The sequence below is a fragment of the Xenopus laevis genome, chromosome 3S, assembly GCF_017654675.1.
Source record: "Xenopus laevis strain J_2021 chromosome 3S, Xenopus_laevis_v10.1, whole genome shotgun sequence".
NCBI classification, from domain to species: Eukaryota; Metazoa; Chordata; class Amphibia; order Anura; family Pipidae; genus Xenopus; species Xenopus laevis.
Window position 1 is genome coordinate 113,544,311 of NC_054376.1, and position 18,434 is coordinate 113,562,744.

General features: G+C 40.2%; 2 protein-coding genes across 2 annotated transcripts in view; both read left to right on the top strand.

Annotated features, from left to right (window-relative positions):
- Positions 1-4,837, top strand: part of wwc1.S (WW and C2 domain containing 1 S homeolog) — a 115,922-nt gene extending 111,085 nt beyond the window's left edge. Inside the window, exons 22-23 of the mRNA XM_018256202.2 lie at positions 286-407; positions 4,120-4,837. Of these exons, the coding sequence (XP_018111691.1) occupies positions 286-407; positions 4,120-4,186 (189 nt within the window). The 3' untranslated portion in view covers positions 4,187-4,837. The remainder of the gene's footprint in view (positions 1-285; positions 408-4,119) is intronic.
- Positions 4,838-9,558: 4,721 nt separating this feature from the next.
- LOC108713281 lies at positions 9,559-16,293 on the top strand. Its single transcript, XM_018256204.2, has 4 exons — positions 9,559-9,773; positions 11,636-11,798; positions 14,651-14,803; positions 16,053-16,293. Exons 1-4 carry the CDS (start codon positions 9,574-9,576, stop codon positions 16,209-16,211), a joined length of 675 nt encoding a protein of 224 aa, XP_018111693.1. The 5' UTR covers positions 9,559-9,573; the 3' UTR covers positions 16,212-16,293.
- Positions 16,294-18,434: the final 2,141 nt, after the last annotated feature.

Genomic DNA, 18,434 nt, shown 5'->3' on the forward strand with positions numbered 1-18,434 from the left:
CAAACGGGCAGGTGGCAACCCTAGGTTTAACACAGATACAACATTGGGGAATTCTGCTGCAATGCTGTTTTATTATCAGTAGATGGAGCTATTGTAATATAACCTGATTGTAGTTTAAGCACACACAGAGCTCTGTGCTGATAAAGGAAAGTATAAAAAGAACAAAACCTGAAACATACATTCATCTTTTACATGGGTTTGGCTTATTAAAGTCCTACAAAGGCTTGAATTGTCACTTTCTGTTTTCTCATTGCACTGACCAATGGTTATTTTTCCACCAACCAGGTACATAAGATCGAGCAGAAATATGAGATGCAGGCAGATAAGATGATGAGAGCAGCAGCAAAGGATGTGCACAGGTTACGAGGGCAGAGCAGCAAGGAGCCTTTGGAGGTGCAGTCATTCAGGTGAGTCTATTGAAATACTCCCATGGGGTTTTTATTGTGTTAACCACTGTATCCAATGATCAAACCATACCCATACCTCCCAACTGTCCTGTTTTTAGAGGGACAGTCCCTCTTTTGACAGATCAACCCGCAGTCCCTCGTTTGTACTGGAAAGTTACGTTTTTCTCTGCACTGGGAAGAGCCAGAAAAAGAAACAAAGTTTCTAACTTTAATTGGCTTTTGGCAGAGAGCCCAGAACAGCCTCAGCAGCAGATAAGATACTTTTGTAACAATTTCAAAATAAGCAAATACGTCATTGTAACAATATAAGATCACAGGTCCCTTGGGAAAAGTTAGAGTCACAGCTTAAAGGGTAATTGACCTTCATTAGAATAGAATAGCACTTCACTCAAGGGCTATTCAAGTTGACAAGGATAGGCCAATCTATAACATTCTTCCAAGCGGGACCCTCTCTACTTATGCATCCTCAAAACGTGTTTTTATTGTTTTAAAAGTGTGTGGTATATCCCTTCTCAACAATGCTGCAGAACATGTTATACAATAAATAATAATAATAATATAAATAATAAAATAATAACCTGTAAAGTCCAGGGGTCTCCTGGCACCAAAAGTCTTGGTCGATGCCCCAGTAGCTCCCCATCTTCTTTTCTGCTGATTCACTGCACATGCTCTGTGCTGCTGTCACTTACTGAGCTTAGGGACCCACTCACAATATACAGTACATATAGAATAGAAATGTCACAATATAAGGCTGATTAGTCATTAATACAGATAATTACTGGCAGCACAGAAACCAGCGCAATTTGCATCATAATTAAATAATCAGCCCTATGGCATTAGCCTCTTTGATGGACAACCCTCACTTTCTGCTAGATGATTTTTGAAGCCATACCTCCCAGCAATTATGAAACAGAAAGAGGGACAAAAAAATTTGGCGCGTCTAGTGCAGCGGACATTTTTTGACAAGCCCGTTATTTTGTGGCCACACCCCCTATTTACTATGTTCATTCACATTTATGTGTTTTTTATGTGTTATTGCAGTTTTGCTAAAGAAGGTAGATTGCCCTTTAAGATGCAAGTCACAGTTTCCCCAAGAGATCTGCTTATCTTCAATTGATACAATTACTTTGCTTATGTTAAATTGTTACAAAAGTATCCAAGTGCACCTGGTGGCTGTTCTGGGCTCTCTGCCAAAAATCCAATTAAGTTAGAAATATTCTATCTTTTTCTGGCTCTTTAGTGCAGGAGATCAAAGAGACATTTCAGTAACAATCCGGGGCTGCGGGTTGAGCTGTCAAAATCAAGACTGTCATGCGAAAAACGGGACAGTTGGGAGTTATGCCCTAAGCTTAGCTTCTCAACCACTGCCCAGAGCCCACTGTGCAGCATGTGTGTTGTCACTGTCACCTGACAAAATCCAAGATGTTGGACAACTTTGACGGCCTGGATCACAACAGTTGTCGGGCTGATGACCTTTGTCTACCAGGGACATCTGTGTCTGGTGGGCTCCCATGACTAAACGGTGCTTAAAGGTACAGTAATACCAACAGCTTAAAGTGTTTTAAAGTAATGAAAATATCATGTAATTTTTTGCCCTGCACTGGTAAAACTGATGTGTTTGCTTCAGAAACTCTACTAGAGTTCATATAAACAAGCTGCTGTGGAGCAATGACGGAAATTGAAAAAAAGTCTATATGGCACAGGTTAAATAGTGGATAACAGATAACACCATTATGTTCTACAGAGTTTATCTGCTGTGTAACCTGAGCCTTTTCTCCTTTGAATGGCTGCCCCCATTGCTACACAGCAGCTTATTTATATATATATATATATATATATATATATATATATATATATATATATATATATATAGTTAGTTCAAATTGGACCAGCACTCTGATTATTTTTGACCAAGCACCCACCATTGAACAGCATACGAGTGCAGCTACTTTTCAAATCATATATATATATATATATATATATAATAGTGTTTCTGAAGCAAACATGGCTGTTTTACCAGTACAGGGCAACACTGCATTATATTTTTACTACTTTAAACAGGCCTTTTTTTTGTGAAAAGTAGATATCTTACAAGGCACAGACTTTATTATGGCATCTTTCACAGGGATGTCATAGTATAGGCTGAAAGGCTGATGTTTCAATATAGTTATACATAAATAAACACTTCATAAGCCTCCAGTGCCACTGTCATGTGTAAATACATTAGCAGAGTGCTATAAGCGCTTGTGGGGGTCTTCTCTCCTGTAAATCTTTCCCCCTGCTTCTCTGTCATGTACAGAATACAGTGCACCCAGGGTCCTACCCCAAAGCACTACCTCCTTGTTAGAGCCACAGGCTCCCCTTACTGACTCTCCCAGCTGAGTGTTACTGAGCTTGCACCAATTTCCCTAACTTCTTCCTAGTTCAAGGTACAGTCTCTGGCTGTTGATGTTCTTAGGCCAAAGAGAAAGTCCATTTCTCCTCACTTTCTTATACAGGGAGATTTCTCTAAAGGCCAACAGGAACAGTTCAGTATAAAAATAAAAACTGGGTAAATAGATAGTCTGAGCAAAATAAATTAAAGTTTCTAGTAAAGTTCGTTTGCCAAAAATGTAATGTTTAAAGGAGAATTCAACCCAAAAGTTAAAAAAACCAACCCAACCCTACATAGACCCCTCTTCTTCCTCCCCCATAGCCTAGCTGCTACCCCGGACAAATGCCCCAAAGTCTTTACTTACCTCTCTGTGCAGATTCTGTCCAGCAGAGTTCATGGGCGCCATCTTCAGCCTCTTCTGTAATCTTCGGAATGACCCCGGCATATTGGCGCATGCGCAGTTGGAGCAATTTTCTGTTTCGCAACAACTGCGCATGCTCCAAAACTCAAGAAAGTTGCCGAAGCGCCGGTCTCATTCCAAAGTTTACCGAAGCGGCTGAAGATGGCATCTGTGAACTTCATTGGACAGAATCTGCATGGAGGGGTAAGTAAAGAGTTAGGGGCATTTGCTGGGGGTAAAAGCTAGGCTGGTGGGGAAGAGGGAGGGGGGTCTATGTAGGGTAGAGGGATAGGGTTTTTTTAACTTTTTGGTTTAGTTCTCCTTTAAAGGCTGGACCAACTGGATGTCCAACAGAACACTACTTCCTGCTTTTCAGCTCTCTAACTCTGAGTTAGTCAGATTTGAAGGGGGGCCACATGGGGACATAACTGTTCAGTGAGTTTGTAATTGATCCTCAGCATTCAGCTCAGATTCAACAGCAACAGATATGACCCATGTGCCCCCCCCCTCAAGTCACTGATTGGTTTACTGCCTGGTAACCAATCGGTTGAAACCAAGAGATCTGCAAAGCAGGAAGTAGTGTTCTGGCAATTATGTTACACATCCAGTCACTCCAGCCTTTATACATTACATTTTTGGCTAACTAACTATATTAGAATAATTTTTTCTTTTGCACAGCCTGTCTATTTACCCAGTTTTTATTTTTATACTAATTTGTTTCTTTAAGGGTTGATGCCACCTGCTGGGTGAACTAAATCTTGCCTTAGTTCCATGAATTAAATCTATTGTTCACCTTCCTTCATCAGGACTAGTAGTTCCAAGGACTTGCCCTAACAAAGTGCAGTCTGAAGCAAGGGTTTTTACCTTCCCCCAATCAGAGAAATGGCAAAATCTGTTGTGTGTGCAGCTCAAAATCATGCATTTATTTTGTATTTCAGAGAGAAGATGGCATTTTTCACTCGGCCAAGAATGAACCTTCCTACACTCACAGCAGATGATGTTTAATAATCACCATAAAGTATTTTATATATATTTTTTTCTGTTCTGAGCACCACGGCAAAGGAAAGTGCCGCCTGGTGCAGCTGAAATTGTGTGGTGTAATGAAGGTACAGAGTTCCCTGTCACTTACAATTTAGGTACGACAACATAAGTGGATGTTTTTATTTTTTTTTCATCATTATTACAAAATCAGCATTCCAAGTTTGTATAGCTTGTATATTTAGCGCCTTATTTTCAGAGAAAGAGAATCAGATGTTGTTGTGTGTGCGCAAAGTATAACTTTTGTACAGTCCGCTGCAGAGGTTTTTGATGCAATAAAATTAAATTAAAAGAGACTTAGTTCATACGTATATTGTGCGCTATATTAGTCACACAAATTTTTGGCCATTGACTATTTTGTATCGGATGTTTTAGCAAATGCGTTCTAGATCATAAGTGTTAAATAGACATTTTTATGATATAATACAGTTGAAAATATATTTTGAAATGCACTTACCACATTGTGGCCCCCTTCCCCCATGGAAAGACGTATGAAGAAAAAAAAAATAATCGGAGTTACCAGTTTCTTAAATTGGTCTAAAATATTAATGTGATGAACGTTTTAACGGTGCATAGCTGCAGTCAAATGGAATTTTCATAATAAAAGCCTATTTTCAACCTGTGTTTGGATGTGAATGTCGGTTCTGCTATGGGGTTCTATTGGTGGATTCCACAGTTTTGGGGTTATGGTTTCCAGATGATTGTGCCTGGATAATAAATACCAGAAAGTAGTGCAAGTAGTATTGGCACCCGTTGTGCACAGTTATAAAAAGAAACAAAATGGCAGTGCACAAAAACATTTGGGAGACCACAAGCTTTTATATATATATATAATAATACACATTTTAGTTCCAATTCTCTCCCTTTGCTGGGCTTTTTCTTCACTCTCCTTCCCTTCTGCTCTCCTGTGTACTTGAAGGGTTAGTTTACCTTTAATTTAACTTTTAGTATGTTCTAAATTGTCCCATTCTTAGAAACTTTTCAGTTGGTCTTCATTTTGTATCTTTTATAGTTTTTTCATTATTTGCAGTTCCCTTCTAACCCTTCCAGCTTTTTATGATGGGTTTCACTGACCCCTTTAGCCAAAAACCTATTGCCCCTTGAGGCTGCAATTTTATTGTTATTTAAACTTTTTAATACGTATTTCTATATTTTGACCCTCCCCTTTTCATTTTCCAGTTTCTTATTAAATCCATTGCCTGATTGCTAGGTTAAATAAAAGGATTCCTAGCAACCAATTAGCTCCTGAACTTCCAAACTAGAGATCAGCTGAAGCTAAATAATTTAAAAAACTCACAGGGAGCATAGGGCAGTCAATGTATGGAACATAGGGCAGACAGATTATGACACACACAGGGAGTATAGGGCAGGCAGAGTATGGCACACGTGTAGCATAGGGAAGGCAGGGTATGGCACAAACAGGAAGAGTATGGCACACCCAAGGAGCATAGGACAGGCAGAGTATGGCACACCCTAGGAGAATATGGCAGGCATGGTATGGCACACACAGGGGACCATAGGGCAGACAGAGTAGGGCACAAAAAGGAAGAGTATGGCAGGCAGAATATGGCACACACAGGGAGCATAGGGCAGGCAGAGTATGGCACACATAGGGAGCATAGGGAAGGCAGGGTATGGCGCAAACACAGGCAGAGTATGGCACACCCAAGGAGCATAGGGCAAGCAGAACAGAGCAGGAGACAGGGAAACCTATCAGGACCACTCAAAGATGTGACACAATGCTGGTGCCCCATCAGCATTTTGTATGAGCTGTGAACAGTTGAACTATGTGGGCATTTTCAGTCTGGGTCTCCGGTGTGAGCAATAGAGGTGTGAACAATGCAGGGGGTATTATATGTGTGAACCATGCAGGAGTTTATAGTCTGAATTTGAGGTGTAAACAATGCTGGGGCCAGTGGCAGAACTACTGGGGGAGCAGGGGGCGCAAGCGCTGGCAGTTTGCACAAGTGTGTAGGCGCTAAAAAACTGCTTCCAGAGGGGGATGGGGGATCTGGCTGCTCAGTCTGCAACCTGGCCCGACAGTCCATAGTTACATTACTGGCAGGGGCCAGTTAATCTCTAAAATGATACCTTTTAAAGCTTAAACGTGGTAAGCAGACACAGCAGACAGACTTTTCTGTTCTATATAATTGTTGCCATTGGCAGCATTGAAATTATTTGCTTCACAATCTTTTATAGCCTTGAATGTAATGCTTCTTAGACCATAGGTTTTTCCATACACCCTCTAAAGGCACTGGCTGTATCTGCACATGTTTTAAAGTAGTGTGCACAATTTATACGCTAAGCCAATGAGAAGTGATGTTACCCAAAATGGTTTGGTTCTTTATGAAAGGTTTTTTTTAATAATAAATAGCTAAAGCCAATATTGAAGGTAGTGGTTAAATGTGTGTTTTTGGAAACAGTTTATAAGCAAAATGATTTCTTATTTTTCCCTACTTAATTAATACAATACTCTGACGATTTATAAGTATATTTATTTTTGTTTCATACAAAGTACTTTACTTTTATTTTCTTCCTTATGTGTCATTTACCTATAAGGTGACCATTTGTAAGGTTTTGACCTGGACAGCCCTGTTGCTTGGGATTTCCAGCATTAGATGGTTATAAGCTATTGATCTACCAGATAGGTTTAGTTTCACAATTACACGTCTGCCTTTCTAGGATCCAATCAGGATAAAGGGCATAAACTGCCTTACCAAGAGTGCGTGTTTAATGCATAACCAAACAGAAGCTTAGGTTGTTCCATCGGTTGCACAGGTGGAATGTCTATTATTTTCCTTCCAAGGACAAATCCCCCTGTGCTGATCTCTGGAAAACATACACTGCTAGTGAAGCCTTTGCACAAATGTAAGTTCCTATGGTGCAGTTATGTCTATATGTATTTATAACTTTATATAAAGCTTCCAGTGTTTCCCTTCTACAGGCATGTCATGTCATATGCCAAATTAGGAGTAGGACTTTTCAGCTGACGAGAGGCCACCCATTCTGATTAGAAGAAAGAAGGTTCCTTCTAAATATTTGGAAGGGGTTTTAAAAGTGGTGACACACGTATCGTTCCGGGGAGATTAGTTTCTGAACGACAAATCTTTTCTTCTTCCGGCGACTAATCTCCTCGAATGTGAATCGCCGGCGGGATCGCACTCGGATCGATTCGGAGATCCGAAGTTGCCTCACAAGGAAACTTTGGGTGACTTCGGAAAACCGAAGTGATCCGAGTGTTCCAGGGAGAATAGTCATCGAACGACTAATCTCCCCGAATATATATCCGGCAGGGTGGCACTCGGATCGCTTCAGTTTTCCGATGTTGCCTCACAAGGAAACTTCGAGTGACTTCGGAAAACAAAGCGATCCAAGTGCCATCCCGCCGATGATTCACATTCTTGCCGACAGGAAGGCATATCGGGTAGATTAGTCGCCCGAAGTAGAGGAGATATGTCAATGGGGGTGTCTAATCTCCCTGGAATCTTAGAGAGTTATTTACTAAACTCCAAATGCAAAAATCATGAAAAATTTGTAATTTTCTTTATATAAAATCTGACTTTTAAAAAAACACTAATTTTTGGAAATTTATTAAACCCTGAGGATGGAAAAGTCCAAATCTGAAAATCCAGCATCTCAGACCTGTCGAGGTTGCATATAAGTCAATGGGGCAAATTCACTAAGTAGCGAAAATGCGCTAGCGACGCCTTCGCCGCACTTCGCCAGGCGAAGTTTCGCCAGGGCGCTGCTAATTCACTAAAATCCGAAGTTGCTCTCAGGGAGGCGAACGGTAGCGAATTTGCGCTAGCATTAATTCGTCAAGCAAAGCGAAGTTACACTAGCGATGCCTAATTTGCATACGGCGCCAAGTGAAAGTACAATGGACGTATATGTAGCAGCAAATACATTACATTACACAAGCCTGGGAAAGCTTCATAAAATAAAATAGAGTTGATATTTTGCCCTATACATGAGCCCAGTGTATAGTTTAGGTGCCATATGTTAGGAAATGTAGGGGGGAAGGAGAGTGCCCCCAAAAAAATTTACGATTTTTTTTAGCCTATCACCCTTAAAAAAGGAAAAGACGCCAGCGTATCTACTCTATTGCACTTCGCCTGGTCTGAGGTGGCGAAGGCTAGTCTGGCACAAGAGGTAACGTTCAGTAAAATGCGCAAGTTAGTGAATTAGCGTAGTTACGTTGACCCTTCACCATAGCGCAACTTCGCCTGGTGTAAGGGTGCGAAGTAGCTGTAGAGTAGGCCCACTTCGCTAGCGAATTTACGACAGCGCCCGTTTGTAAATCAGCGAAGTAACGAAATGACGTCACGCTGGCGAATTTGCGCTAACGTTAGTCACTTTGCGCTTTATTGAATTTGCCTCAATGGGAGAAGTCCCAATGATTTTTTGATGTGCGCTGGGTTTTCGGGCATTACCCCAAAGTTTTCAGAGTTTTTGGGTCAAAATTACGAAAATCAGATGAAAAAGTCAGAAAAATTCATGAAAACCGGATTTTTTACCGCAAAGCAAATTTTCGGGAAAATGAAATAATAAATAAGCGTAAAAAACCCGAGCGGATTTGATCAGAGTTTGTAACTGAAAATATTGAGATAAATTTGGACTTTGATAAATAACCCCCTTAGTGTGTACCACTACCTTTTAAAAGGGGTTTGGGTGGCTTTTTAGCGAGCGAGGGAATACAGGGATATGGAAGATAGCTCATAGTACAAGTTGATCCAGGGACTAGTCCCATTGTCATTTTGGAGTCAGGAAGAAATCCCCCTCTGAGGCAAATTGGAGAGGCTTCAGATGGGTTTTTTTGCCTTCCTCTGGATCAACTGGCAGTTAGGCAGGTTATATATAGACTTAAAAGGCTGAACTTGATGGGCATGTGTCTTTTTTCAACCTAACTTACTATTTTACTATGTAAATCTTTTTTATGTAGTTTACACATCAGATTTTCCTATGAGTCCCCTTATTTTTTAGACCCAACATCATCTGAGCACCACAGTATTTAGTTACTGTATATCTATTGTATATCTATGTATATCTATTGTACTATACTGAAGTGTAGCCATAATGCAACCACATCATCACGTGTGTCTTCTTTCTACTGGAATGTTCGGAATAGCATCTGGATACTGGATTACAGTCAGGAATGACTAAAATATTCCTTTCCTCTGTTCTGCTATAGGGACTGAATGTGTTTATATTTTAGTTTTGCTGTTCCTCAATGCTCAGTTTATCAGGACTTGATCAGGCAATAATATAGTATAGAGTAATAGAAAGACACTAGTATAATGTTTGATAAAAGTATAGTTCTGCTTCTTAATACACTGAAAAGAATCTGTGACTGAATGCTGTGCCTGGCGGACAGGAGTAAAGAAATTAAACAGCCGAATTCCAGTTCTCCTTCCATTGGGAGGGGATATGAGATTTTCCCACCTCTTCCCTCCCTCGTCTCAGACAAAGCTGGGATTCCAATCATTCCTGGCCAAGTGTGGAGAAAAGCGAGCCTGACACTTCCACTCCAGCAGACCTGCAAACACCAGGAGCGGTGAGTGAACACAGGTGAGGGAGTCTTTGTCATGTTGTCAGCACATTTAGAGCACAGTAAACCCATGTCAGATCTGCTAATAAAAATATTATACTTCCCTCTTAGCAATACCATAGGGGCATTTCATTTGTGGATGCAGTAAAGTGAATGCAAAGTGAATGCATGTACAATATTGAGAGTATATACTGAATATACTGGGGTCCTGTCTCCCTTGGTTCCCCCGGAGATGGAGCGTTAGTGATGGCTGCTCTGTAGGCTAAATCACAGTCAGTGGGAATAAAAGAAAAATGATTATTTTGTAATAGCTGGCGTATGTACATTTAGTATGTTGGTTCTACACTGCAGAATAGAACTGATGTTGTAACTCTGTGTGGCTATACTACTCAGTAGATTTCTGGTCTAGGGGAAGATATTAGCACAGTTATTATCATCAGCACTGCACAATATGTTGGCGCTGGTGATGGCCGAATTTATTCGCCAGCACAAATTTGCGGCGAGTTTCGGCACCGGCAAATAAATTCAAAAATTCACCAGCATCGGAAAAAATTTACGCCGGTGACGGTTAAGACGCCGGCGTTAACGGTTTTTTGATGCAGGTGACTGTTCCGACGGCGCTGCCAAATTTGACGGCGGCGACAATTGATGGTCACCCATTGACTTTAATGGGCGCCGGCGTCAACTCTGATGTCCGCCCATTTTGACGTCGCCGCCGTCAAAAATCTGCGTTCCACGCATTTTTTTCATTTCATGAATTTCCCAGGAGAGTCACAAAATATGTGGCGAAGTGAAACAGGACAAATTCGCCCATCACTGGTTGGCGCTCTACAAATACATGGTAATAATAAAATAATAATAATCTCAGGTACCGAGCTTCCTCAATATGCTATGCTCCTTTCTCCCTGGCCTAGCACTAGCCAATACAGCGTGAAGCAGAGGGGTAACTACAGAGGAAGCAGACCCTGTGGCTGCAAGGGGGCCCAGGAGGTATAGGGGCCCCATGATACCCTAAATAATGAACAATTTCAACATATATTGGTAAAAAAAATGGCAACCTCTGGTTATGTTGAGGGCCCTAAAATTGATTTGCAGTGGGGCCCAGTAACATCTACCATAGCTGTGCCACTGGCATGAAGCAAACTCATAATGGTTCACCGCCTTTACAATGAATACGATGAGCCAAGGGAGGCATGTAGACTACAAAAAGAAAAGCTTGGGGCTACATAAAATTGTGCTGCACAAAAACAGACCAATTATACTGTCACCCCTTGATCGAAGAAATCTTTGCTTTTAGGCCAAATATCCTTAAAGGAAAACCATACCCCCAAAACTAAAACTTAAGCAACATAGTTTCTCAAATTAAGTGGCATATTACAGAATCTTACCAAACTGGAACATATATTTAAATAAATATTGCCCTTTTACATCTCTTACCTTGAACCACCCTTTAGTGATGGTCTGTGTGCTGCCTCAGAGATCACCTGACCAGAAATACTGCAGCTCTAACTGTAACAGGAAGAAGTGTGGAAGCAAAAGACACAACTCTGTCTGTTAATTGGTTCATGTGACCTAACATGTTCGGTATGTTTCTTTGCACAGTGAATCGTAGGATCCCAGGGGGCGGCCCTTGTTTTTTAAAATGGCAGTTTTCTATTTATGATTACCCAATGACACATACTACTAAAAAAGTATATTATTATAAACATTTTTTATTTACATGAAACAGGTTTTATATATGAGCTGTTGTATGCAATATATTTGCATAGAGACATTGTTCGGGTGGTATAGTTTTCCTTTAAGAAGAAACATTTACAGTCATTTCAGACAGCGCTCATAAATTTTAATCTTTCTGCCACTTTTCACAGAAGAATGCTGTTAGATGCTCAGAATACTTGCAGCTATTCCGTAATGACCCCACAGAATGATCTGGTTCAGGGGGAAGAATGCCTCGCCCACATAAAAGATTTGGAAGGGACACTGAGGAACCAGATTGATAAAATGGAGCACCTCAAACTAAGTGTAATGGAGGTAACGATTTCTATGTTTGCTGCATCCTTTCATTCTGCATTTGCAGAGACTGATATTTGTAAAGGGATATTCATGTGGAACGGAAGAGATTAACTATAAATACAGGCATATGTTTTGTTTATCATTGGCTGAGCTTTCAAAGTAGCAACTTTCTTTTAATATATAACATGCCTTATGGAAACAGTAGTGACATAAAGTTTATTGGATTAACAGAAAATATGCATCATAACAAAATTAGACAGGTGCATAAATTTGGGAACTCCAACAGAGATATTACATCAATACTTAGTTGAGCTCCTTTTGCAAATGTAACAGCCTCTAGACATCTCCTATAGCCTTTGATGAGTGTCTGGATTCTGGATGGCGGTATTTTTGACCATTCGTCCATACAGAATCTCTCCAGTTCAGTTAAATTTGATGGCTGCCGAGCATGGACAGCGTCGGGGGACTGTGACGGCCATTCCAGAATATTGTACTTCTCCCTCTGCATAAATGTCTTTGTAGATTTCCAAGTGTGTTTAGGGTCATTGTCGTGTTGGAATATCCAACCCCTGAGTAACTTCAACTTTGTGACTGATGCTTGAACATTATCCTGAAGAACTTGTTGATATTGGGTTGAATACATCCGACCCTCGACTTTAACAAGGGCCCCAGTCTCTGAACTAGTCACACAGCCCCACAGCATGATGGAACCTCCACCAGATTTGACAGTAGGTAGCAGGTGTTTTTCTTGGATTGCAGTGTTCTTCTTCCGCCATGCAAAGCGCTTTTTTTTATGACCAAATAACTAAATTTTTGTCTCATCAGTCCAAAGCACTTTTTCCAAAATGACTGTGGCTTGTCTAAATGAGCTTTTACATACTCTGTGACTCTGTTTGTGGAGTGAGTGCAGAAAGGGCTTCTTTCTTATCACCCTGCCATACAGATGTTCTTTGTGCAAATTGTGCTGAATTGTAGAACGATGTACAGATACACCATTTCAGCAAGATGTTCTTGCAGGTCTTTGGATGTGATCTTTGGGTTGTATGTAACCATTCTCACAATACTCTGGATATGCCTCTCCTGTATTTTTTCTTGGCCTGCCAGACCTGGGTTTTACAGCAACTGTGCCTGTGGCCTTCCATTTCCTGATTACATTCCTTACAGTTGAAAGTGTCCGTTTAAACCTCTGAGATAGCTTTTTGTAGCCTTCCCCTAAACCACAAAACTGAACAATCTTTGTTTTCAGATCTTTTGAGAGTTGCTTTAAGGATCCCATGCTGTCACTCTACAGAGGAGAGTCAAACAGAAGCACAACCTGCAATTGGCCAACTTAAATACCTTTTTTAATGATTGGACACACCTGCCTATGAAGTTCAAAGCTTAATGAGCTAATCCAACCAATTTGGTGTTGCCAGTAATCAGTATTGAGCAGTTACATGCATTCAATTAAGCAAAATTATAAGGTACCCACATTTTTGCACAGCCAGTTTTTCACATTTGATTTAATTTCCAAAAACTGAATACTGTTTCATTAAAAATCTTTGTTCAGAAAACACCCCAGTACTCAGATGTTCCTGGGAAATGAAAGACATACCACTGTTATTTTCTTTGTTGAAAGTGGAGTAAATTATTATGCAGGCTGAGGGGATTCCCAAACGTTTTCATATGACTGTATAAGGCAATGTAAACATAATGTGTGGCATCTATTCCATGGCTGAAGCAAGAAAAGTTTAATAGACTGGATTCTAGTATTTTGTCAGTTGCTTACCAAAACCCTTGATGTTACACCCGAAAGGAGATAACAGTTTGATGGAAACATACATGATGGTGAACTAAAGTCTATATTATATGCATTTAGGTGGCAGTAGGGGTATATGCACGTTGTTATGTTAGCATACATAATATAAATAAAAGTAAAGCTGGCCATATGCCTATACAGTTATAGGATCCTTTATCCGTAAAACCCAGAAAGTTCCAAATTATGGAAAGGTCATCTCCCATAGACTCCATTTTATCCAAATAATCCAAATTTTTAAAAATGATTTCCTTTTTCTCTGTAGTAATAAAACAGTAGCTTGTATTTGATCCAAACTAAGATATAATTAATCCTTATTGGAAGCAAAATCAGCCTAATGGGTTTATTTAATGTTTACATGATTTTCTAGTAGACTAAGGGGCAGATTTATCAAGGGTCAAAGTGAAAAGTCGAATTTCGAGCTATTTTTTGTGTACTTCGACTAGGGAATAGTCCAAATTCGATTTTGAATTTGAAAAAAATGTGAATATTGAAATTTATCATGTACTGTCTCTTTATAGCTTCGAGTTCGACCATTCACCATCTAAACCTGCCAAATTGCTGTTTTAGCCTATGGGGACCTCCTAGAACCCATCTGGAGTCAATAGGTGGACTTTGAAAAATCAAAGTTTATTTTTTTTTAGAAAAAACGTTGAATCTAATTTGATGGAATATGATGTTACTTTGATTCGTACGATTCTAATTTGAACAAAAATGGCCTATTCGTCCGTTTTTTTTTTTAAATGAATTTCGGTTGGTCTTTTTTATTCGAATCTCTAAGTTTTTTTTTATTCGAAATTCGACCCTTGATAAATCTGCCCCTTAAGGTTTTAAGATCCAAATTACGGAAAGATCCGTTATCTGGAAAAACCCAGGTCCTGAGCACTTTGGATAACAGTTACCAAACCAATAATTGTACAAAAGACGTTGTGTATTATTGTTTAAGTGTATGGTCAGCTTTACACTGTGATTTCAAATGCCTACATTTGGTCTATTTAATGGCATCGCTAGAATAGACAGAGCAGAATGATACCAAGGAGGTGAGGAGCTATTCTAACTATTTCATCTGCAACAGGTACTCAACAGTAGCACCACCAGTACTGGCTTCAATTACATCCAGCAAACCAGCTCGGAGTTAAAGATGTCCATAGCCGCACATGCAGCCTTTCTCAATGACCTTAATGATCGTATGGATTCACTGAAGATTAGCTCAACGCTCTGGCTACGGGTAACATGGATGTGTGATTAGAGCATGCAATACTTTATTTATTATCTTTGTCTCTTGGAAAACATTCTGAATGTATTAATCTATTGGAAAATCCCCAAAGTATCCTTTTGACGTTTCTTTTTACATGAAAAACACAGTGGTCCCTAGAGCTTTGTAAAACCCTCCAACCAAACTGGCACCACATTTAACCCCCAACTATAGGCTTTGAGAAGCAATCAGTGTAGGCAATAAACTGCAATGACAGATTAAGGGCTCTTACAGAGGAGAGTTTTTACCTGCGTTCCCCTGCATTCTGGTTTCATGCGTTTAGTTGCAGGGGAGCGCAGGAGTAGACGCACTGATTTCTTTTCAGTGGGGCTGTACTCACACAGACGCATCTAAGTGCCGAATGCAGGTTGCGATGCTGCATGTTGCATTTTACCTGCGTTCGGCGCTTACATGCATATGTGTGAGTACAGCCCCATTGAAAAGAATTCAGTGCGTCTACTCCTGCGTAAAACCGGAACGCATGGGAGCGCAGGTAAAAATGCTCGTCTGTAAGAGCCCTTAGCCTTTTCAAAAATACACTGGAACATTCAGTAACAAGAGATGGTGCCCGAAAACCCTTCTGCGCTTTTTTCTTTCAACTGGTAAGGAAGATGGATAGATTTGAGGGGTAAACAGGTAATGTTTGAGCAGGTCTGGACTGGGAGTCAAAAAAGGCCCTGGCATTCCAATTACAAAGAGGCCCAAACAGCCCCCAATTAGCCCCATAAATAGTGCCTTTCTATGGCTTTTTGCTGCAGCCCCTCTGGCATTTGCCAGAACCCACAGTCTGGGCCTGCGTTTAAGTGGAGAAGGTCGGGCTTTCCAAAATGACTACATTTTAAGTGGGGATGCATCAAATTCAGATTCGGCCAAAACCAAGTGCCTGGCTGACCCAAATCCAAACCCTTAAAATCATGAGGCCTTAGAAACATGATTAAGGCAAAAAAAAAATCTGTGTGCTGATTCCCCCCCCCCATTTGTATATGCTAATATGGTTTGGATTCAGTCAAATCATTTGGGAGAATATTTGGGATTTGATGTATCCTACTTTAGCACCTTTCTCGATTTACATGTCTTTTTTTTTTTTTTGCATTGTCTTTTTTTTGTATTGCCAATCACTTGAAGGCAACTGCAAGGTCACCTGTGTGTGTTCTGCAAAGCTCTGCTTTGCTCTTGTAATGTCACAACTGTGAGGCTACAACGTGCTGTTTGTTCCCTGCAGGTGAACACAAAGCCCAAGGTCTGGAGGAGGAGACAAAGTTTCAGACGTTTCAGCATACGCTCTCGTCTCTGTGATGACACTCAATCTGAGCAGGGATGGAGCCCAGTGTGGCCACGAAGGAATAGCGATGCTACTTCTGAAATGTCCTGCACTTGGTGAAACTGTCATCAAGCATTTCATAAAAGGAGAATATTTGTGTAATATTGCATGAAATACAATAAAAAAGGGGGTATTTACTGTATATTGAATGTATAGCCTTCTTTTTAGCTTACATAGATAATTGTGTTAGCAATCAATGAGCACGTATTCAGTCATAGCAATAAATAATCATTGAAAACAGCATAATTGAGTTGTCAGAAAGTCAATAGGAGAATAAAATCCTAGTGTACATTGTTGAGCACAATGAGGGTGGCCACACAGGTGCCTGTAGACTGAATCGGCAGCTTACTGCCCTGCGTAGGGAGTTCTTGAGTAGGCCAAGACCAAACTGTCGCATTGATTCAGTCCTTGCCTGACAGCTTTCCACATGGTGGCCAAACTGGGCAACGATCCATTCATCTGGCAACCTTGCCAAAGAAGCAGATCTTTGAGTTTATGGCCGGCAGATCTCGTCCACACGCTGATTCCTTCCAATAACTGCCAGTTTTTCTGACTTATTATTTATTTTCATACTACAGGTATGGAATCCGTTATCTGGAAACCTGTTATCCAGAAAGCTCAGAATAATGAAAAGGCTTCCTGTTCTAGACTCCATTTAATCCAAATATTTAAAAATAATTTCCTTTTTCTCTGTAACAATAAAACAGTAGCTTGTGCTTAGTTTGTATCAAACTTTATTGGAAGCACTTCATTGGGTTTATTTTATGTTTACATGATTTTATAGTAGACTCAGGGGGTTATTTATTAAAGTATGAATGCCAAAAACTCTAAAAATTTATTTACCCACACCAATATGGGACTTAGCCTCTAAATGCGAATAAACAATACTAGATAACCAAGGCCATACATATGATATTAAAAAGCAATATTTATTATCACCATGCCAAAATTACTAAAACCATTTAAAATAAGCAGCGCTGCTTGGGGGTGAGAATCCCATTATCCCTATTTAGTTACTAATAAATACAATGCAGTGAGAGAGGCTGCGTGCACGCTGTTAATGGAGGCCTCCAATTGTTTCAGTTGTAACAAACTTGTAAATGTGGACACCTCTCTAATGCAGGCTACTAATTAGCCATTACCGATTGCATGCACCTTGCTTGGGTCAAATGGGTACTTTAACTCTAAAAATTTGTTTTTTTTTCCTATAAAATCAAAAATTTTTGTGGAATTTTTTGTGATCTATTATACCCCGAGGATGGAAAAAGTCTGAATCCGAAAATCCTGCATCTTAGACCTGACGAGGTTGTATATAAGTCAATGGGAGAGGTCCCTATCCTATTTTGAAGTTTCTGTGGTCTGCGCTGGAATAAGCCTGAAAATATTTCAGGCTTTTCAGGCAAAAATCAGAAAAAATTCAGACTTTTCAGGAAAAAACTTGAAAAAAATGGAGCGATTCGGGAAAAACCTCTGAAAAAATTGAACGATTTGGGTTTTTGCTGGATTTTATCGAGTTTTTCCCCCGATCAGAGTAAATTGTGCTTTTTTAATAATAAATAAAAGGTCAAAACGTGCATTCTAGTTTGGTCAGAATTTTTTATTTTAGAAAATCTGAAAAATTCGGATTTGATAAATAACCCCCTTAAAGTATGAAAATCTGTTATCCGGGAAAACCCCAGGTCCCAAGCATTCTGGATAACAGGTCCCATGCCAGTACTTGTTTCCTAATAAGCATTAAATAACTTTATTTCATACCCTTTTTTGATTGGTTAATAAAATCATAAACACTAAATTGCACAAGTAGTTCCAAGAGCAACAGCCTACTATCAGTTAGATAATGAAAGGACTGGATTGCGACTGGTGGATACCAGACTCCTGCACTTTACTGCTGTAACCCTTTCGAGACCCTTTGTGGCGCTTACCTGATGGCACGGCACAAACCTGAGCCACTCCGCAGTGGTATTGGGAGAGACTGGGTACCTGGTACTTACTAGCACAGTGCCTAAACTTAGTGGGATCCGGGAATGCATGGGTGGCTCCACTAGGAATACGGTTATAACACACACACACAGTATTGGTTAAACTGAATAACTGTTTAATCTAAAATATAAATGGGCTCCTAATACATGCAGCACTCCTAACCGGTGGCAATAGGGCCTCACAGACATCTGTGCTAAAAAAGTAACCCCCCCCCCACACACAAGTTATAAAAACCTATTGATGGTCAGGGCCCCCCTTACAAGTTAAAAAAAATTGGGGCCCCCCCAAATTTTATTAAAAAAA